Source organism: Macaca fascicularis, chromosome 6, assembly GCF_037993035.2.
Source record: "Macaca fascicularis isolate 582-1 chromosome 6, T2T-MFA8v1.1".
Lineage (NCBI taxonomy): Eukaryota > Metazoa > Chordata > Mammalia > Primates > Cercopithecidae > Macaca > Macaca fascicularis.
This window is the reverse complement of record NC_088380.1, coordinates 84772951-84791241: the sequence shown is the minus strand read 5'-3', so window position 1 is coordinate 84791241 and position 18291 is coordinate 84772951. Positions and strand designations below refer to the sequence as shown.

At 39.7% G+C, this 18291-nt stretch overlaps 1 protein-coding gene across 5 annotated transcripts in view; it reads right to left on the bottom strand.

The window, feature by feature from the left end:
* MSH3 (mutS homolog 3) overlaps window positions 1-18291 on the bottom strand; it is a 223575-nt gene that overhangs the window by 20660 nt on the left and 184624 nt on the right. For 4 of the 5 annotated variants that reach the window (XR_012413790.1, XR_012413791.1, XM_005557283.5 and 1 more), the window contains one exon: window positions 4929-5115. Coding sequence is in view for 3 of the 5 variants with exons in the window: in XM_005557283.5 (XP_005557340.2) it covers window positions 4929-5115 (187 nt within the window). In the remaining 2 variants the exon portion in view is untranslated. Of the gene's footprint in view, window positions 1-4928; window positions 5116-10960; window positions 11126-18291 lie in introns of those variants that run through there. The other variant, XM_065546414.2, reaches the window with a different exon arrangement.

The following is an 18291-nucleotide window of genomic DNA, read 5'->3' as shown; positions in this document are numbered from 1 at the left end:
TAATTGAAAAATAATACAAAAATTAGCCAGGTGTGATGGCACACACTTGTAATCCCAGCTACTCGGGAGGCTGAGGCACAAGAATCACTTGAATCTGGGAGGCAGAGGTTGCAGTGGGCTAAGATTGTGCCACTGCACTCCAGCCTGGGTGACAGAGTGAGACTCTGTCTAAAATATATATATATGTGTATGGAGGAAGATATATCATGTTAACATTAAAGAAAGCTGAAGCAGCTATATTAATTTCTAAAGAAAGCTGGAGTAGCTATATTAATTTGAGACACAGCAGACTTCAGATCATGTAAATTTGTCAGGGATAAAGAAGGATATTACATAATGATAAAGGGATAAATTCTGCAAGAAGACATAATATCCTTAACATGTATGCATCTAACAAGAGAATATCAAACTACATGAGGCAAAAGCTGATAGAACTACAAAGAGAAACAGATGAACATACTACTATAGTTAGAGACATCAAAATTCCTCCATCTGAAACAGACAGATTCAGCAAGCAGAAAATCAGTAAGGACATAGCTGAACTCAACAACACCATCAATCAACTAGACATCATTTATATCTATAGATATTTCGTCCAACAGCTGAAAACACATTCATCTCAAGCTAACATGGAACATTCACCAAGAAAGACCACACTTTGGGCCATAAAACACATGTTGACAAATTTAATATAATAAAAATCATACAATATTTGATCTCAGACCACAATGGAATTAAACTAGAAATCATAACAAAAAGGTAACTGGAAAACCCCCAAATACATGGAGACTAAACAACACATTCTTAAAAAACATATGGGTCAAAAAGGAAATGAAGATAAATTTAAATTATTTGAAACTAAATACAAACAGGAAGCACACCTTATCAAAATTTGTGGAATGCAGCAAAAGCAGTGCATAGAAGAAAATTTATGGACCAGGAGTGGTGGCTCACACCTGTAATCCCAGCACTCTGGGAGGCCAAGGCGAGAGGATCACTCGAGTCCAGGAATACGTGACCAGCCTGGGCAACATAGTGAGACCCCCATCTCTACAAAAAATAAAAAAAGAATTAGCTGGGTGTTGTGCCATGTGCCTGCAGTCCAGCTAAGTGGGAGGCTGAGGCAGGAAGATCACTTGAGCCCAGGGAGTCGAGGCTGCAGTGGGCTGTGTTCATGCCACTGCAGTCCAGCCTGGGTAACAGAGCAAGACCCTGTCTCAAAAAAGAAGAAAAAATGGAAAGAAAAGAAAGAATGAAAAAAGAAAATTTATAGCACTGAACACATTTTAAAAAAGAAAGATTTAAAATAAACAATCTAAGCTTCCATCTTAGGACACCAGAAAAAGAAGAGCAAAAATAAGCAAAAGAAAAGAGATAATAAAAATTAGAGCAGAAATCAATGAAATTAAAACAAGAAAGCAATGGAGAAAATAATCAATAGAACCAAAAGCTGGTTTTTTGAAAAGACAACTGATAAGCTTCTAGCCAAGCTAACTAAGAACAAAAGAGAAAAGATACAAATGGCTAATATCAGAAACGAGAAGGACAACACTACGGATGCCATGGACAAATAAAAGGGTAATAAGGGAATACTATTACCAACTCTATGTCCACAAATTTGGCAACCTTGGTGAAAATTTCTTGAAAAACAATTCCTTAAAATTGGCTGACACAATCAGCCAAAACTCACACAAGAAAAAACAGAAAATCTGAATAGGTCTATATCTATTGAAGAACTAGAGTCAATGGCCTTCCAAAACAAAAATCAAAGGCCCCAGTAGCGTCACTGGTGAACTCCACCAAACATTTAAGGAAGATATTTTACCAATTCTCTACAGTCTTTTTCAGAGGACAGGAGTGGAGTAAATATTTCTAACTCATTCTATGAGGCCAGCATTACCTTAATACCAAAACCAGACAAAGACATTATAAGAAAACTACAAACCAGTATCTCATAAACATAGATGCAAAAATCCTCAATAAAATATCAGCAAAATGAATCCAATGTATAAAAAGAAAAACAGACCATAACCAGGTAGGACTCATCCCAAGTGTGAAAGACTCATTCAACATTTGAACACCAGTTAACATCATCCATCACATCAACAGGCTAAAGAAGAAAAATCACATGATCATATCAATAGATGCACAGAAAGCATTTGACAAAATCTAGCACCCATTCATGATTAAAAAAACTCTCAGTAAACTAGGAATAGAGGAGAACTTCCTCAATTTGATAAGGAATAGCCACAAACAGCCTCTAGCTAACATCATACTTAATGGTGAGAAACTTAAAAAGCTTTCCCACTAAGATCAGAAACAAGGCAAAGATATCCTTTCTTACTACTTTTTCAACACTGTACTGAAAGTCCTAGTTAGTGCAGTAAGACAAGAAAAAAAAAATAGATGGGGAAGAAAGAAGCGAAACTGTCTGTTTGTAGCTGACATGACTGCCTATGTAGGAAATTCAAAAGAATTGACATACACACAGACTGGCATTAGTAAGTGATTATAGCAAGGTTGCAGGATACAAGGTTAATATACAAAAGTCAATTGCTTTCCTATGTAGTTTCTAAAATGATTAAAGTTTCTGAGTTATGTCTTTTTGCAAATAAATTTTTTAAAGCAAAACAAAAAATTCCTTTAAAAAAACAAAATGTCTTAATTACCTATGTAATCTAAATAAATGTTTAAACAAAACCTGAGTCTCTCTTGGGTCTTCACTGCCAAAATAACAAAGAAAAGAAGGGAGGCTGGGCACGGTAACTCATGCCTATAATTCCAGAAGTTTGGGAAGCCAAGGCAGGTGGATCACTGGAGCCCAAGAGTTCAAGACTAGCTTGGGCAACATGGTGAAACTCCGTCTCTAAAAGAATACAAAAATTAGCTGGGTATGGTTGGTGTGTGTCTGTAGTCCCAGCTACTCGGGAGGCCGAAGTGGAAGGATCACCTGGGCCCAGATAGTTTGAGGCTGCAGTAAGCCATGATCATGCCGCTGCACTGCAGCCTGAGTGACAGAGTGAACCCGTTTCAAAAAAAAAAAAAAAAAAAGGAGGAGGAGGAGGAGAAAGAAGAGAAGGAGGAAGAACAACAACAATGGTTGTGCCAAAAAGGGCCATAGCTAGGTGCAACCTATTTGCTGCACAAACTGTGTTGGATGCAAACCTAAGGACAAGGCCATTAAGAGGTTTGTCATTTGAAATATGGTAGAAGGTGCAGCTGTCAGGGACATTTCCAAATTGAGCGTTGTTGATGTCTCTGTGCTTCCCAAGGAGTGTGTGAAACTGTATTACTGCACAAGTTCTGCCACTCACAGCAAGGTAGTCAGGAATCATTCTCAAGAAGCCTAGGGGACCAAACAACTCCACTCCAATTCAGATGTGAGCATGCTGCCCCATGATCTCCATCAAAGCCCATGCATGGAGCTGAGTCTCTAAAGACTGAAAAAAAACTATCTTCTGGGAAAAAATCAAATGGAAATTAAGCTTTAAAAACAAAACTAAACCCCAAAATACCAAGGGCAACAAAAGGTTAAAGAAAAAGAAATTTTATTTTTGTGTTGCTTTTTTTTTTTCTTCTGAGACGGAGTCTTGCTCTGTCACCCAGGTTGGAGTGCAGTGGCACGATCTCGGCTCACTGCAAGCAATGCCTCCCAGGTTCACGTCATTCTCCTGCCTCAGCCTCCCAAGTAGCTGGGACTACAGGCACCTGCCACCAGGCCCGGCTATTTTTTTTGTGTTTTTAGTAGAGACGGGGTTTCACTGTGTTAGCCAGGATGGTCTCGATCTTCTGACCTTGTGATCCGCCCGTCTCGGCCTCCCAAAGTGCTGGGATTACAGGCGTGAGCCACCATGCCCGGCCTTGTGTTGCTTTTTGAAAAGAAATATTAAAAGTATGATTTTATTGGCTTAAATAGCCAATCTCTTCCTTAAATAGAAGAGAGAAAGAAATGAAAACAAGGGAAGACACAATGACAAAGGAGCAAGAAAATGGGGGGAAAAAACAGAAAAGAAAGACCAGAGAAGGGAAAGGCCTAAGGGCAGGTTCCATGAGGGAGAGATTTGAAAAGCAGAGACCAAAATGAACAAGATAGAGAAAGTAAACTAAAGGGGACAGTTAGACGGAAATGATAGGGATGGAAAGTTTGACACAAACAAAATTTCACACTGAAGCTTAGAAATGCACCCTGAAAAAAGGAGACATGCTTTGAAGGAATGATGTTACCAAATCATATAGAAACACAATGAGATGAGATCAAAGATCTCACAATGAGATCTTTCAGGATGTTGGTAAAATAAAAGGATTTCACAAAGTAGAAATGGCAGTATTTCCTTGTTTGTCCCTCGAGGAATTTGGCTGTAGATGGATGATACCTGTTCTTGATTTAGGGTTCACCAAGGATAATAAGATACAATTCTGAGTGAAAATACTGCCAGGGAGGCCTTTTTCATACAACCAGATTTATGTTGAGTCAGCAAGAAAAAGGAACATGTATCAAAAAACTACAAATATTATTTAGGGTCAATCTGTCTGAATTCAGTGTGTAGCATTCTAGTGATCATTTGCAGGGCTGCGGTCAGTTATAAAAAAGAGAATTCTGAGTATTTGCAGACTGAGATCAGGAAAATAATGTGTATAATATGTATCATCCATGTACACAAGGGTATGCAGGGATTGCATAATGGTATTATGACTACAGCAGTAATAATATATATTTCAAAATAACTAAGAGAATAAATTTCAAATGTCTCACCACAAAAAATGATATCTAAATGAGGTGAAGAATATGTTACTTAATCACTCCACATTGTTTATATATTTCAAAACATCACACTGTACCCCATAAATATAGTACAATTATAACTTTCATTTAAAAATAACAATTTAAAAATTAATTTCTTTTTAAATACAGTTTACCGGATACTTACATCTCTGATGAAATACTCAAGTGTAGCATAGGCAATGGCAATTCCATCATGGGTGCTCGTCCCTCTTCCCAATTCATCCAAGATAACCAAGGACTGTGATGTTGCTTTTCTGATTATTTCTGCTGTGTCAGTCAGTTCTTCCATAAATGTACTCCGTCCTTTATATATATTGTCTGCAGCACCCATCCTACAAGCAAGAGGAAAACACCTTGATTTTCCTCTTAACTTTCTTATTAGGAAGCCAAACATTATTTTATGAACAATAAATATAAAAGATCACTAAGAATCTATATATTTTGAGCCAATAATAGCTCAAATTACATTAAACAAAAGAAAACATGTTGGATGTAAACAGTGTCTAACATCACACTGTACTTTGTAGGAATATTCTGGACAGAATTTGAGGTATTGCACAGAACTCCTAAAAAGTAGGGAAATGTTTGATCCTGCTTTTTTCTCACCAATAATTCCAAATCAAAGTTTTGGTATTCACAGGATAAAACAATGCTTCTCTGTGTTTCTGTGTTTAAAAATCCATGATACTGTACAAAGATCTTGTACAATTAAAGGATTTTTTCAGTGTTTCCTTAAGAAGATTCCATACTGATATTACAAATTAAAGTACTACATAAAAAGTAACTTATTTATATACAACTTTTTACTGGAACTAGAATTATAGATGTTTGATACCTTGCACAGCAGCTAATACAGCTTCCTGAAGTGGATTTATGAAACGGTTCCTACAGATGTCAAGAAATAGGCCCAAAAGATTTAAATTTCTTTTCTGTAAGACTTTTTAGAGCCTTTAGTATGGGACTACATATTGTGCATTTCTTTTTTTTTTTTTTTTTTTTTGAGACAGGGTTTCACTCCCATCACCCAGGCTGGAGTGCAGTGGCATGCTCTCGGCTCACTACAACCTCTGCCTCCTGGGCTCAAGTGATCCTACAGCCTCAGCCTCCCAAGTAACTGGGACTACAGGCGTGCGCCACCAAGCCTGGCTAATTTTTTTTTGTATTTTTAGTAGAGGTGGGGTTTCACCATTTTGCCTAGGCTGATCTTGTACTCCCAACCTCAAGTGATCTGCCTGCCTTGGCCTCCCTAAGTGCTGGGATTACAGGCATGAGCCACCGTGCCCAGCCAATGCATTTCTTAGAGAAGGATCTAGTACACAGCTTTTCTTTAACTGATTTAGCTATGGTCCCTGAAACGTCTTCCAGAGCACCTTGCAGCAATAATGTCTTCCAGAACACATTTGGGAAAACACCTATATAATGCAAAAGCAACTGAAAAAAACAAAAGGAATCATTAGGTAATACTCAGTGTCATGCAGTTAACTGCAAAACTTAGAATTCAGGTTTTTCACCCAGTAGCCAGCTCTGTGAATGCTGGTAACCACTTTCTCAGCAAAATCCCTTCATTGATTTAGTTTTGCTACAATAGTTCACAAAATAGGACACATACTTCACATCTGACCTACAGCACCATAATGTACTTTTCATTTCTTGAGAAATCCATGGTCAAACTGTACCTTAACCAGCTGTGTGGCTGAAGCCCTATAAGGACAAGGAAGATGGAATGTGATGTCCAGACATGGGCAGAGCCTTAGAACTGTTCCAGTAACCAGCAGCATTGAGAAACTGTATAATTTCTGAAATGCTGCCACCTTAGGAACATTCTGGCTACTTTTTCAAAGTTCAAATACTGGTATTTACCTCAATTTTCAATGTTTACTTTACCAATATTTCCTTTTCCCCTAACACAAAACAAGATGATGAAATTTTCATATCTGTGAAACCACTTAGAATGCTTCAGAATCACAATGGTTCACCCTGTCTACCACTGTTGCCTTTATTCTGGCAGGTTGTGAGCTGACAAAAAGAAATCTTTGGCTGATAACAGAACATTCTGATGAGGGAAATATTTTGGGGGGTCATTAATTTTTAGAAATCAGGATTTTTAGAAATACACTAGCACTGGATACAATTTTTTGTTTGTTTGTTTGAGACAGGATCTTGGTCTGTCACCCAGGCTGGAGTGCAGTGGTATGACAACAGCTCACTGAAGACTTGACCTCCCAGGCTCAAGCGAGTGCCCACCTCAGACTCCTAAATATCTGGGACCACCGGCGCATGCCACAACACCCAGCTAATTTTTAAATTTTTTGTAGAGTCAAGGTCTCACTATATTGCCTGGGCTGGTCTTAAACTCCTGGGTTAAAATGATCCTCCCACCTTAGCCTCCCAAAGTGCTGAGATTACAGGCATAAGCCATCATGCCTGGGTGTTGTATACAGTTTTAATACAGTAGATTAAGTATTACACTTAAGTGCTTTCTAAAACAGTAAAGTAACAGAGTGGTCTTGTTAGAAACATCAAGAATTGTAAGATGTGCCTGGGCAGGCACATAAGATTTCTAGGCAGATACACACACATATTATATAAAACGTTTAGTATATGACAAAGGTGAGATTTCAAATTAATGGGGAAAGGATAAACTACCAGTCAAGGAAAAAGATGCTAGCTAATTAGTTATTTCTGAAAAAACAAAGATGTGTCCCTATATAAGCCATATTCCAAAATAAATGTACATGGATTGAAAAGTTTAATGCAAAACTAGAAATCATAAACATACCAAGCTACATAGATGAAATTTAATCTCTGGACAGGTGAGTGGGTGGTTTTACATATACAGCATCAAAACACATATTTAGTAAAAGACACATAAAAAAGTTAAAGGCAAACCACAAACTGAGAAAAAACTTACAGTAATTATAACAAACACTTAACATTCCCAAAATAAAGTCTGACAAAGCAGAACAAAATGGTGAACAGAAAAACAGGCAAAGGACATAAACAGTCAATTCACAAAAGAAACAAACTTATGAAAATGCCCAAATACGTAAATTCAACAGGAAAATATTCATATTCTATATATATATAGTAATATGTATATTGCTAAGTTAGCAGAGATTAAAAAGAACGTTATTATCTGCCATTATCAAGAGTGTTGGGGGGAAAGGGTATTTTTATGTGAGACTGAGACTTGTTACAATCTTCAAAAGACAATTTAGCAATGTCTATTAGAAGTCTTTCATGACCTATAAATTTCACTCTAGGAATTAACATTATGAAAACTATCAGAGATACATGAAGAAATACATGTACAAATCTGTTCTTGATGTTATTTAATGAAAAGTTGGAAAAAATCAAATATCCAATAATAAGAGAAAGAGTAAACAGTACTATGATGAAAAACTATGCAACCAATAAAACTAGTATGTTAGAATTTTTGGCATTGGAAAATGGTTATATTAATAACATAGTGAATGTTACAAATCAGGTCACCAGAAATTTTTTAACTTCAGTGGAGGGGTCTACTAGGAAAAGAGACCTATTGAGCTACTGGAAATTCATCCTTGCTATTATAATAACTCAAGTAATGTTCCAGGCAGATATATGAGTAGCATCCACATTAAATAAAAATTTGAGGACACATGAGGAAAAATGACAGTATGAAAGAGAAGACTGAGAAAACCAACAGAACAAGTAACACAGAGGAAGTGGATAAAAATACAATTCACTGGTGATGTGATTTGGTTCTGTGTCCCCAGCCAAATCGTGTCTTGTAGCTCCCATAATTCCTACATGTTGTGGGAGGGATGTGGTGGGAGATGACTGAATTATGGGGGCGGGTCTTTCCTGTGCTGTTCTCATGATAGTGAATGGGTCTCATGAAATCTGATGGTTTTAAAAACGTGAGTTTCCCTGCACAATCTCTCTCTTTGCCTGCTACCATCCACATAAGATGTGACTTGCTCCTCCTTGCCTTCTGCCATGATTGTGAGGCCTCCCTAGCCATGTGGAGCTGTAAGTCCAGTAAACCTCTTTCTTTTGTAAATTGCCCAGTCTTGGGTATGTCATTATCAGCAGTGTGAAAATGGACTAATACAGTAAATTGGTACCAGGAGTGGGGTGTTGCTGGAAAGATACTTGAAAAAGTGGAAGCAACTTTGGAACTGGGAAATAGGCAGAGGTTGGAATAGTTTGGAGGGCTCAGAAGAAAGGAAAATGTGAGAAAGTCTGGAACTTCCTAGAGACATGTTGAATGACTTTGACAAAAATGCTGATAGTGATATGAACAGTAAGGTCCAGGCTGAGGTGGTCTCAGATGGAAATGAGGAACTTGTTGGGAACTTGAGAAAAGGTGACTCTTGCTTTGCTTTAGCAAAGGAACTGGCAGCATTGCGCCCCACCCTAGAGATTTGTGGAACTTTGAACTTGAGAGAGATGATTTAGGCAGACGATGATCTGGCAGAAGAAATTTCTAAGCAGAAAAGAATTCAAGAGGTGACCTGGGTGCTGTTAAAGGCATTCAGTTTTATAGGGGAAACAGAACATAAATGTTTGGAAAATTTTAGCCTGACATTGTGATAGAAAAGAAAATCCCATTTCCTGAGGAGAAATTCAAGCCAGCTACAGAAATTTGCATAAAAAAACAAGGAGCTGAATGTTAATCCCCAAGACAATGGGGAAAATGTCTCCAGGAATGTCAGAGGTCTTCATGGCAGCCCCTCCCATCACACCCTGGGAGGCCAAGGAGGAAAAAGTGGTTTCATGGGCAGGGCCTGTGGCCCCTCGCTATGTGCAGCCTAGGGACTTGGTGCTCTGCATCCCCAGCAGCTCTAGTCATGGCTAAAAGGGGACAAGGTACAGCTCAGGTTGTGGCTTCAGAGGGTGCAAGCCCCAAGCCTTGGCAGCTTCCATGTGGTATTGAGCCTGCAGGTACACAGAAGTCAAGAAAAAGGTTTGGGAACCTCTGCTTAGATTTCAGAGATACATGGAAATGCCTGGATGTCCAGGCAGAAGTTTGCTACGGGGTAGAGCTCTCATGGAGAACCTCTGCAAGGGCAGTACAGAAGGGAAATGTGGGGTCAAAGCCCCCACACAGAGTCCATACTGGGGCACCACCTAGTGGAGCTGTGAGAAGAGGGCCATAGTCCTCCAGACCCCAGAATGGTATATCTACCTAGAGCTTGCACCGTATGCCTGGAAATGCTGCAGACACTCAATGTCAGCCTGTGAAAGCAGCCGGGAGGTAGGCTGTACCATGCAAAGCACAGGGGAGGAGTTGCCCAAGATCATGGGAAGCAACCTCTTGCATCAGTGTAACCTGGATGTGAGATACGGAGTCAAAAGATACCATTCTGGAGCTTTAAGATTTGACTGCTCCGCTGGACTTTGGACTTGCATAGGGCCTGTAGCCCTTTTGCTTTGGCCAATTTCTTCCATTTGGAATGGCTGTATTTACCCAATGCCTGTACCCCTACTGTATTTAGGAAGTAACTAACTTGCTTTTTTTTTTTTTTTTTTTGAGATGGAGTCTTGCTCTGTCGCCCAGGCTGCAGCGCAGTGGCATGATCTCGGCTCATTGCAAGTTCCGCCTCCCAGGTTCACGCCATTCTCCTGCCTCAGCCTCCCGAGTAGCTGGGACTACAGGTGCCCACCACCACGCCCGGATAATTTTTTGCATTTTTAGTAGAGACGGGGTTTCACCATGTTAGCCAGGATGGTCTCAATCTCCTGACCTCGTGATCCGCCCACCTCGGCCTCCCAAAGTGCTGGGGTTACAGGCATGAAAACCACACCCAGCCCTAACTTGCTTTTGATTTTCCAGGCTCATAGGCAGAAGGGACTTGCCTTGTCTTAGATGAGACTTTGGACTGTGGAATTTTGAGTTAATGCTGAAATGAGTTAAGGCCGTGGGGGACTGTGTGAAGGCATGATTGGTTCTGAATGTGAAGATATGAGATTTAGGAGGGGCCAGGGGTGGAATAATATGGTTTGGCTCTGTGTCCCCACACAAATCTCATCTTGTAGATCCCATAATTCCCATGTGCTGTGGGAGGGACCCAGTGGGAAATGACTGAATTATGGGGGCAGGTCTTTCCTGTGCTATTCTCATGACAGTGAATGGGTCTCATGAGATCTGATAATTTTAAAAATGAGAGTTTCCCTGTACAACATCTTTACCTGCTGCCATCCACATAAGATGTGACTTGCTCTCCCTTGCCTTCTGCCATGATTGTGAGGCCTCCCCAGCCATGTGGAACTGTAAGTCCAATAAACTTCTTTCTTTTGTAAATTGCCCAGTCTCGGGTATGTCTTTATCAGCAGTGTGAAAATGGACTAATACAACTGGAAAGAATTAAAACAAGCAAAATTTCGATTTGCTATCCTCAGGGAGATTACGAATATTACAGACTTAAAACAAGAACAGTCTATGAAGAAATAAACAACTGGAGAACAAGAAATCTTGAAAATTAAAAATATCACTGAAAAAATTTACTGTATGGGTAAAATTAAAATTACATGCTGTACAGGACCAAGCTTTTATTTTATTATTGTTTATTTGAGAAAGGTCCTAACTCTGTTGCCCAGGCTGCAGTACAGTGGCATGAACACAGCTCACTGCAGCCTCAACCTTCCTGTGCTCAGATGATCCTCCCACCTCAGCCTCCTGGGAAGCTGGGACTACAGGCATACCTGGCTAATTTTTTATCTTTTGTATCTTTAGTAGAGATGGAATTCCACCATGTTGCCCACGCTGGTCTCAACACCTGTGCTCAAGTGATCCACAGGCCTCAGCCTCTTAAAACACTTGGATTACAGACGTGAGCCACTGTGCCTTGCCCTAGACCAAGTTTTTAAACTGGGAAGATAAATTCAAAGAAATCTGAGAACAGTAAAGAGAAAGAGAAAGACCAAGAAATGTAAAGTACACACAAACAGATTTAAAACATGGAGGCCATGTCCTGACAGTTGAAAGCTGCTCAAATAGAAAGTGCAAAAGATACAAACAACAAAGATAATGAAACGAAATAACTTAAGAAAATGCCCCGATGCTGAAATAAGACATGCATCTTCATATGGGAAGGTTTAGCAAAATGCTGAGTAAGATTGGTAAGAAAAGATTTACAGCTAAACATTCTGCTGAAAATTGTACAGTAAGGATTTTTAAAAATTCTAAATACCTCAGAGAAAGAAAAAACTCATCATTAAGCAAGGAATGAGAATCAGACTCTTACTGACTTTTTATATACATTGAATGAAATACTGGAAGATAATGGGAGCAATTTCTTTAAATTTAAAATCTGGATATTTATATTCATCTAAACTTTCAAAGCAAATATGAAGATAAAGCTTGAGACTTTCTAAAACTAAAAAAATTGAGACTTTGTAAACTAAAAAAATTTGCCACTATGAGCCCTACATGAAAAAAGTACTGAGAGACAGACTCAAAAAAAAAAAAAATTTGGCCGGGTGTGGTGGCTCACACCTATAATCTCAGCACTTTGGGAGGCTGAAGCAGGCAGATCACTTGAGGTCAGGAGTTCGAGACCAGCCTGGCCAACACGGCAAAACCCCTTACCTACTAAAAATACAAAAATTACGCAAGGATAGTTGTGCATGACTGTAATCCCAGCTACTCAGGAGGCTGAGGCAGGAGAATCACTTGAGCCCACGAGGTAGAGGTTGCAATGAGCTGAGATTGCACCATTGCACTCCAACTTGGGCAACAGAGCGAGAACCTGTCTCAGAAAAAAAAAATCCCAAAAATTGAGGGTCACTTCCAAGATGCCTAAATAGGAACAGCTCCAGTCTGCAGCTCCCACTGAGATGGACACAGAAGATGGGTGATTTCTGCATTTCCAACTGAGGTACCTGGTTCATCTCACTGGGACTGGTTGGACAGTGGGTACAGCCCATGGAGGGTGAGATGAAGCAGGGTGGGGTGTTGCCTCACCTGGAACGTGCAAGGGGACAGGGGATTTCCTTTTCCTTGTCAAGGGAAGCCATGACAGACTGTACCCGGAGAAACGGTACACTACTAACCAAATACCACGTTTTTCCTATGGTCTTAGCCACTGGCAGACCAGGAGATACCCTCCTGTGCCTGGCTTGGCAGGTCTCACGCCCACAGAGCCTTGCTCACTGCTAGCGCAACAGTCTGAGATCAACCTGTGATGCTGCAGCTTGATGGGGGGAGGGGCATCCTCCATTGCTGATGCTTGAGTAGCTAACAATGTAAACAAAGTGGCCTGTAAGCATGAATTGGGCAGAACCCACCGCAGTTCAGCAAGGCCTACTGCCTCTCTAGATTCTACCTCTGGGGGCAGGGCACAGCAGAACAAAAAGCAGCAGACAGCATCTGCAGACTTAAACATCCCTTTCTGACAGCTCTGAAGAGAGCAGCGGTTCTCTCAGCACAGTGTTCGAGCTCGGAGAACAGACAGACTGCCTCCTCAAGTGCGTCCCAAACCCCCATATAGCCTCACTGGGAGACAACTTGCAGAAGGGGCCAACAGACACCTCAAACAGGTGGGTGCCCCTCTGGGACGAAACTTCCAGAAAAAAGATCAGACAGCAATTATTTGCTGTTCTGCAGCCTCCGCTGGTGATACCCAGGCAAGCAGGGTCTGGAGTGAACCTCCAGCAAAGCTCAACAGACCTGTAGTTGAGGGGCCTGTTAGAAGGAAAACTAACAAACAGAAAGGAATAGCATCAGTATCAACAAAAAGGACATCCACACCAAAACCCAATCTGTAGGTCACCAACATCAAAGATCAAAGGTAGATAAAACCACAAAGATAGGCAGAAACCACAGCAGAAAAGTGGAAAATTCCAAAAACCAAAGCGCCTCTTCCCCTCCAAAGGATTGCAGCTTCTTGCCAGCAAGGGAACAAAACTGGGCAGAGAATGAGTTTGATGAGTTGACAGAAGTAGGCTTCAGAAGGTCAGTAATAAGAAACTTCTCCGAGCCAAAGGAGCATGTTCCAACCCATTGCAAGGAAGCTTAAAATCGTGAGAAAATGTTAGAGGAATGACTAACTAGAATAAACAGTGTAGAGAATACCTTAAATGACCTGATGGAGCTGAAAACCACGGTATGAGAACTTCATGATGCCTGCACAAGCTTCAGTAGCCAATTTGATCAAGTGGAAAAAGGATATCAGTGATTGAAGATCAAATTAATGAAATAAAGCAAGAAGACAAGATTAGAGAAAAAAGAGTGAAAAGAAATGAACAATGCCTTCAAGAAATATGGGACTATGTGAAAAGACCAAATATAAATTTGACTGGTGTACCAGAAAGCAATGGGGAGAATGGAAATAAGTTAGAAAAAACTCCTCGGGATATTATCCAGGAGAACTTCCCTAGCCTAGCAAAGCAGGCCAACATTCAAATTCAGGAAATACAAAAAATGCCACAAAGATGCTCCTAGAGAAGAGCAACTCCAAGACACATAATTGTCAGGTTCACCAAGGTTGAAATGAAGGAAAAAATATTAAGGGCAGTCAGAGAGAAAGGCTGGGTTACCCACAAAGAGAATCCCATCAGACTAAAAGTGGATCTCTTGGCAGAAACCCTACAAGCCAAAAGAGAGTGGGGGCCAATATTCAACATTATTAAAGAAAAGTATTTTCAACCAAGAATCTCATATCCAGCCAAACTAAGTTTCATATGTGAGGGAGAAATAAAATCCTTTACAGACAAGCAAATGCTGAAAGATTCTGTCACCACCAGGTCTGCCTTATAAGAGCTCCTGAAGGAAGCACTAAACGTGGAAAGGAAAAACTGGTACCAGCCACTGCAAAAACATGCCACACTGTAAAGACAATTGATGCTATGAAGAAACTGCATCAATTAATGGGCAAAATAACCAGCTAACAGCAAAATGAAAGGATCAAATTCACACATAACAATATTAACCTTAAATGTAAATGGGTTAAATGCCCCAATTAAAACACACAGACGGGCAAACTGGATAAAGAGTCAAGACCCACTGGTGTGCTGTACTCAGGAGACCCATCTCATGTGCAGAGACACACACAGGCTCAAAATAAAGGGATGGAGGAAGATCTACCTAGCAAATGGAAAACAAAAAAAAACAGGGGTTGCAATCTTAGTCTCTGATAAAACAGACTTTAAACCAACAAAGATCAGAAGAGACAAAGAAGGCCACTACATAATGGTAAAGGGATCAATTCAAAAAGAAGAGCTAACTATCCTAAATATATATACACCCAATACAGGAGCACCCAGATTCATAAAGCAAGTCCTTAGAAACCTACAAAGAGACTTAGACTCCCACACAATAATAATGGGAGACTTTAACACCCCACTGTCAAGATTAGACAGATCAATGAGACAGAAGGTTAACAAGGCAATCCAGGACTTGAACTCAGCTCTGGACCAAGCAGACCTAATAGGCATCTACAGAACTCTACACCCCACATCGACAGAATATACATTCTTCTCAGCACCACATGGAACTTATTCTAAAATTGACCACATAATTGGAAGTAAAACACTCCTCAGCAAATGTAAAAGAACAGAAATCACAACAAACTATCTCTCAGACCACAGCGCAAACGAATTAGAACTCAGGATTAAGAAACTCACTCAAAACTGCACAACTACCTGGAAACTGAACAACCTGCTCCTGAATGACTACTGGATAAATAATTAAATGAAGGCAGAAATAAAAGTGTTCTTTGAAACAAATGAGAACAAAGACACAACATACCACAATCTCTGGGACACATTTAAAGCAGTGTGGAGAGGGAAATTTATAGCACTAAATGCCCACAAGAGAAAGCAGGAGAGATCTAAAATTGACACTCTAACATCACAATTAAAAGAACTAGAGAAGCAAGAGCAGACACATTCAAAAGCTAGCAGAAGGCAAGAAATAACTAAGATCAGAGCAGAACTGAAGGAGATAGAGACACAAAAAATGCTTCAAAAAATCAATGAATCCGGGACCTGGTTTTTTGAAAAGATCAACAAAATAGGTAGACCACTAGCAAGACTAACAAAGCAGAAAAGAGAGAAGAATCAAATAGATGCAATAAAATATTACAAAGGGGACATTACCACCAATCCCACAGAAATACAAACTACCATCAGAGAATGCTATGAACACCTCTATGCAAATAAACTGGAAAATCTAGACGAAATGGATAAATTCCTGGACACATACTCCCTGCCAAGACTAAACCAGGAAGAAGTTGAATCTCTCAATAGACCAATAACAGGTTCTGAAATTGAGGCAATAATTAATACCCTAGCAACCAAAAAAAGTCCAGGACCAGATGTATTCACAGCTGAATTCTACCAGAGGTACAAAGAGGAGCTGGTACCATTCCTTCTGACACTATTCCAATCAATAGAAAAAGAGGGAATCCTCCCTAACTCATTTTATGAGGCCAGCATCATCCTGATACCAAAACCTGGCAGAGACACAACGAAAAAAAGAGAATTTTAGGCCAATATCCCTGATGAACATCGATGCAAAAATCCTCAATAAAATACTGGCAAACCGAATCCAGTGGCATATCAAAAAGCTCATCCACCACAATCAAGTCGGCTTCATCTATGGTATGCAAGGCTGGTTCAACATACATAAACCAATAAACGTAATCCATCATATAAACAGAACCAAAGACAAAAACCACATGATTATCTCAATAGATGCAGAAAAGGCCTTTGACAAAATTCAACAGCCCTTCATGCTAAAAACTCTCAATAAACTAGGTATCAATGGAACGTATCTCAAAATAATAAGAGCTATGTATGACAAACCCACAGCCAATATCACACCAAATGGGCAAAAACTGGAAGCATTCCCTCTGAAAACCCACACAAGACAAGGATGTCCTCTCTCACCACTCCTATTCAACATAGCATTGAAGTTTTGGCTAGGGCAATCAGGCAAGAGAAGGAAATAAAGGGTATTTAATTAGGAAAAGAGAAAGTCATATTGTCTCTGTTTGCAGATGACATGATTGTATATTTAGAAAACCCTATCATGTCAGTCCAAAATCTCCTTAAGCTGATAAGCAACTTCAGCAAAGTCTCAGGATACAAAATCAACATGCAAAAATCACAAGCATTTCTATACACCAATAGTAGACAAATAGAGAGCCAAATCATGAGTGTACTCCCATTCACAATTATTACAAGGAGAATAAAATACCTAGGAATACAACTTACAAAGGATGTGAAGGACCTCTTCAAGGAGAACAACAAATCACTGCTCAACGAAATAAAAGAGGACACAAACAACTGGAAGAACATTCCATGCTCATGGATAGGAAGAATCAATATCATGAAAATGGCCATACTGTCCAAGGTAATTTATAGATTCAATGCTATCCCCCACATCAAGCTTACCACTGACTTTCTTCACAGAATTGGAAAAAACTACTTTAAACTTCATATGGAACTAAAAAAGAGCCCGCATAGCCAAGACAATCCTAAGCAAAAAGAACAAAGCTGGAGGCATCATGCTACCTGACTTCAGACTATACTATGAGGCTACAGTAACCAAAACAGCATGGTACTCATACCAAAACAGATATATAGACCAATGGAACAGAACAGAGGCCTCACAAATAACATCACACAACTACAACCATCTGACCTTTGACAAACCTGACAAAAACAAGAAATGGGGAAAGGATTCCTTATTTAATAAATGGTGCTGAGAAAACTGGCTAGCCATATGTAGAAAGCTGAAACTGGATCCCTTCCTTAAACCATATACAAAAATTAACTCAAGATAGATTAAAGACTTAAATGTAAGACCTAACACCATAAAAACACTAGAAGAAAACCTAGGCAATACCATTCAGGACACAGGCATGGGGAAAGACTTCATGACTGAAATACTAAAAGCAATGGCAACAAAAGCCAAAATAGACAAATGGGATCTAATTAAACTAAAAAGCTTCTGCACAGCAAAAGAAACTATCATCACAGTGAACAAGCAACCTACAGAATGGAAGAAAATTTTTGCAATCTATCCATCTGACAAAGGGCTAATATCCAGAATCTACAAATAACTTAAACAAACTTACAAGAAAAAAACAACCCCATCAAAAAGTGGGCAAAGGGGCCATGCGTGGTGGCTCATGCCTGTAATCCCAGCACTTTGGGAGGCCAAGGCGGGTGGATCACGAAGTCAAGAGATTGAGACCATCCTGGTTAACAAGGTGAAATCCCATCTTAAAAAAAAAAAAAAGAAAGAAAAGAAAAAATGGGCAAAGGATATGAACAGACACTTCTCAAAAGAAGGTATTTATGCAGCCAAGAGACATATGAAAAAATGCTCATCATCACTGGTCATCAGAGAAATGCAAATCAAAACCACAATGAGATACCACCTCATGCCAGTTAGAACGGTGATCATTAAAAAGACAGGAAACAACAGATGCTGGAGAAGATGTGAAGAAATAGGAATGCTTTTACACTGTTGGTGGGAGTGTAAATTAGTTCAACCATTGTGGAAGACAGCA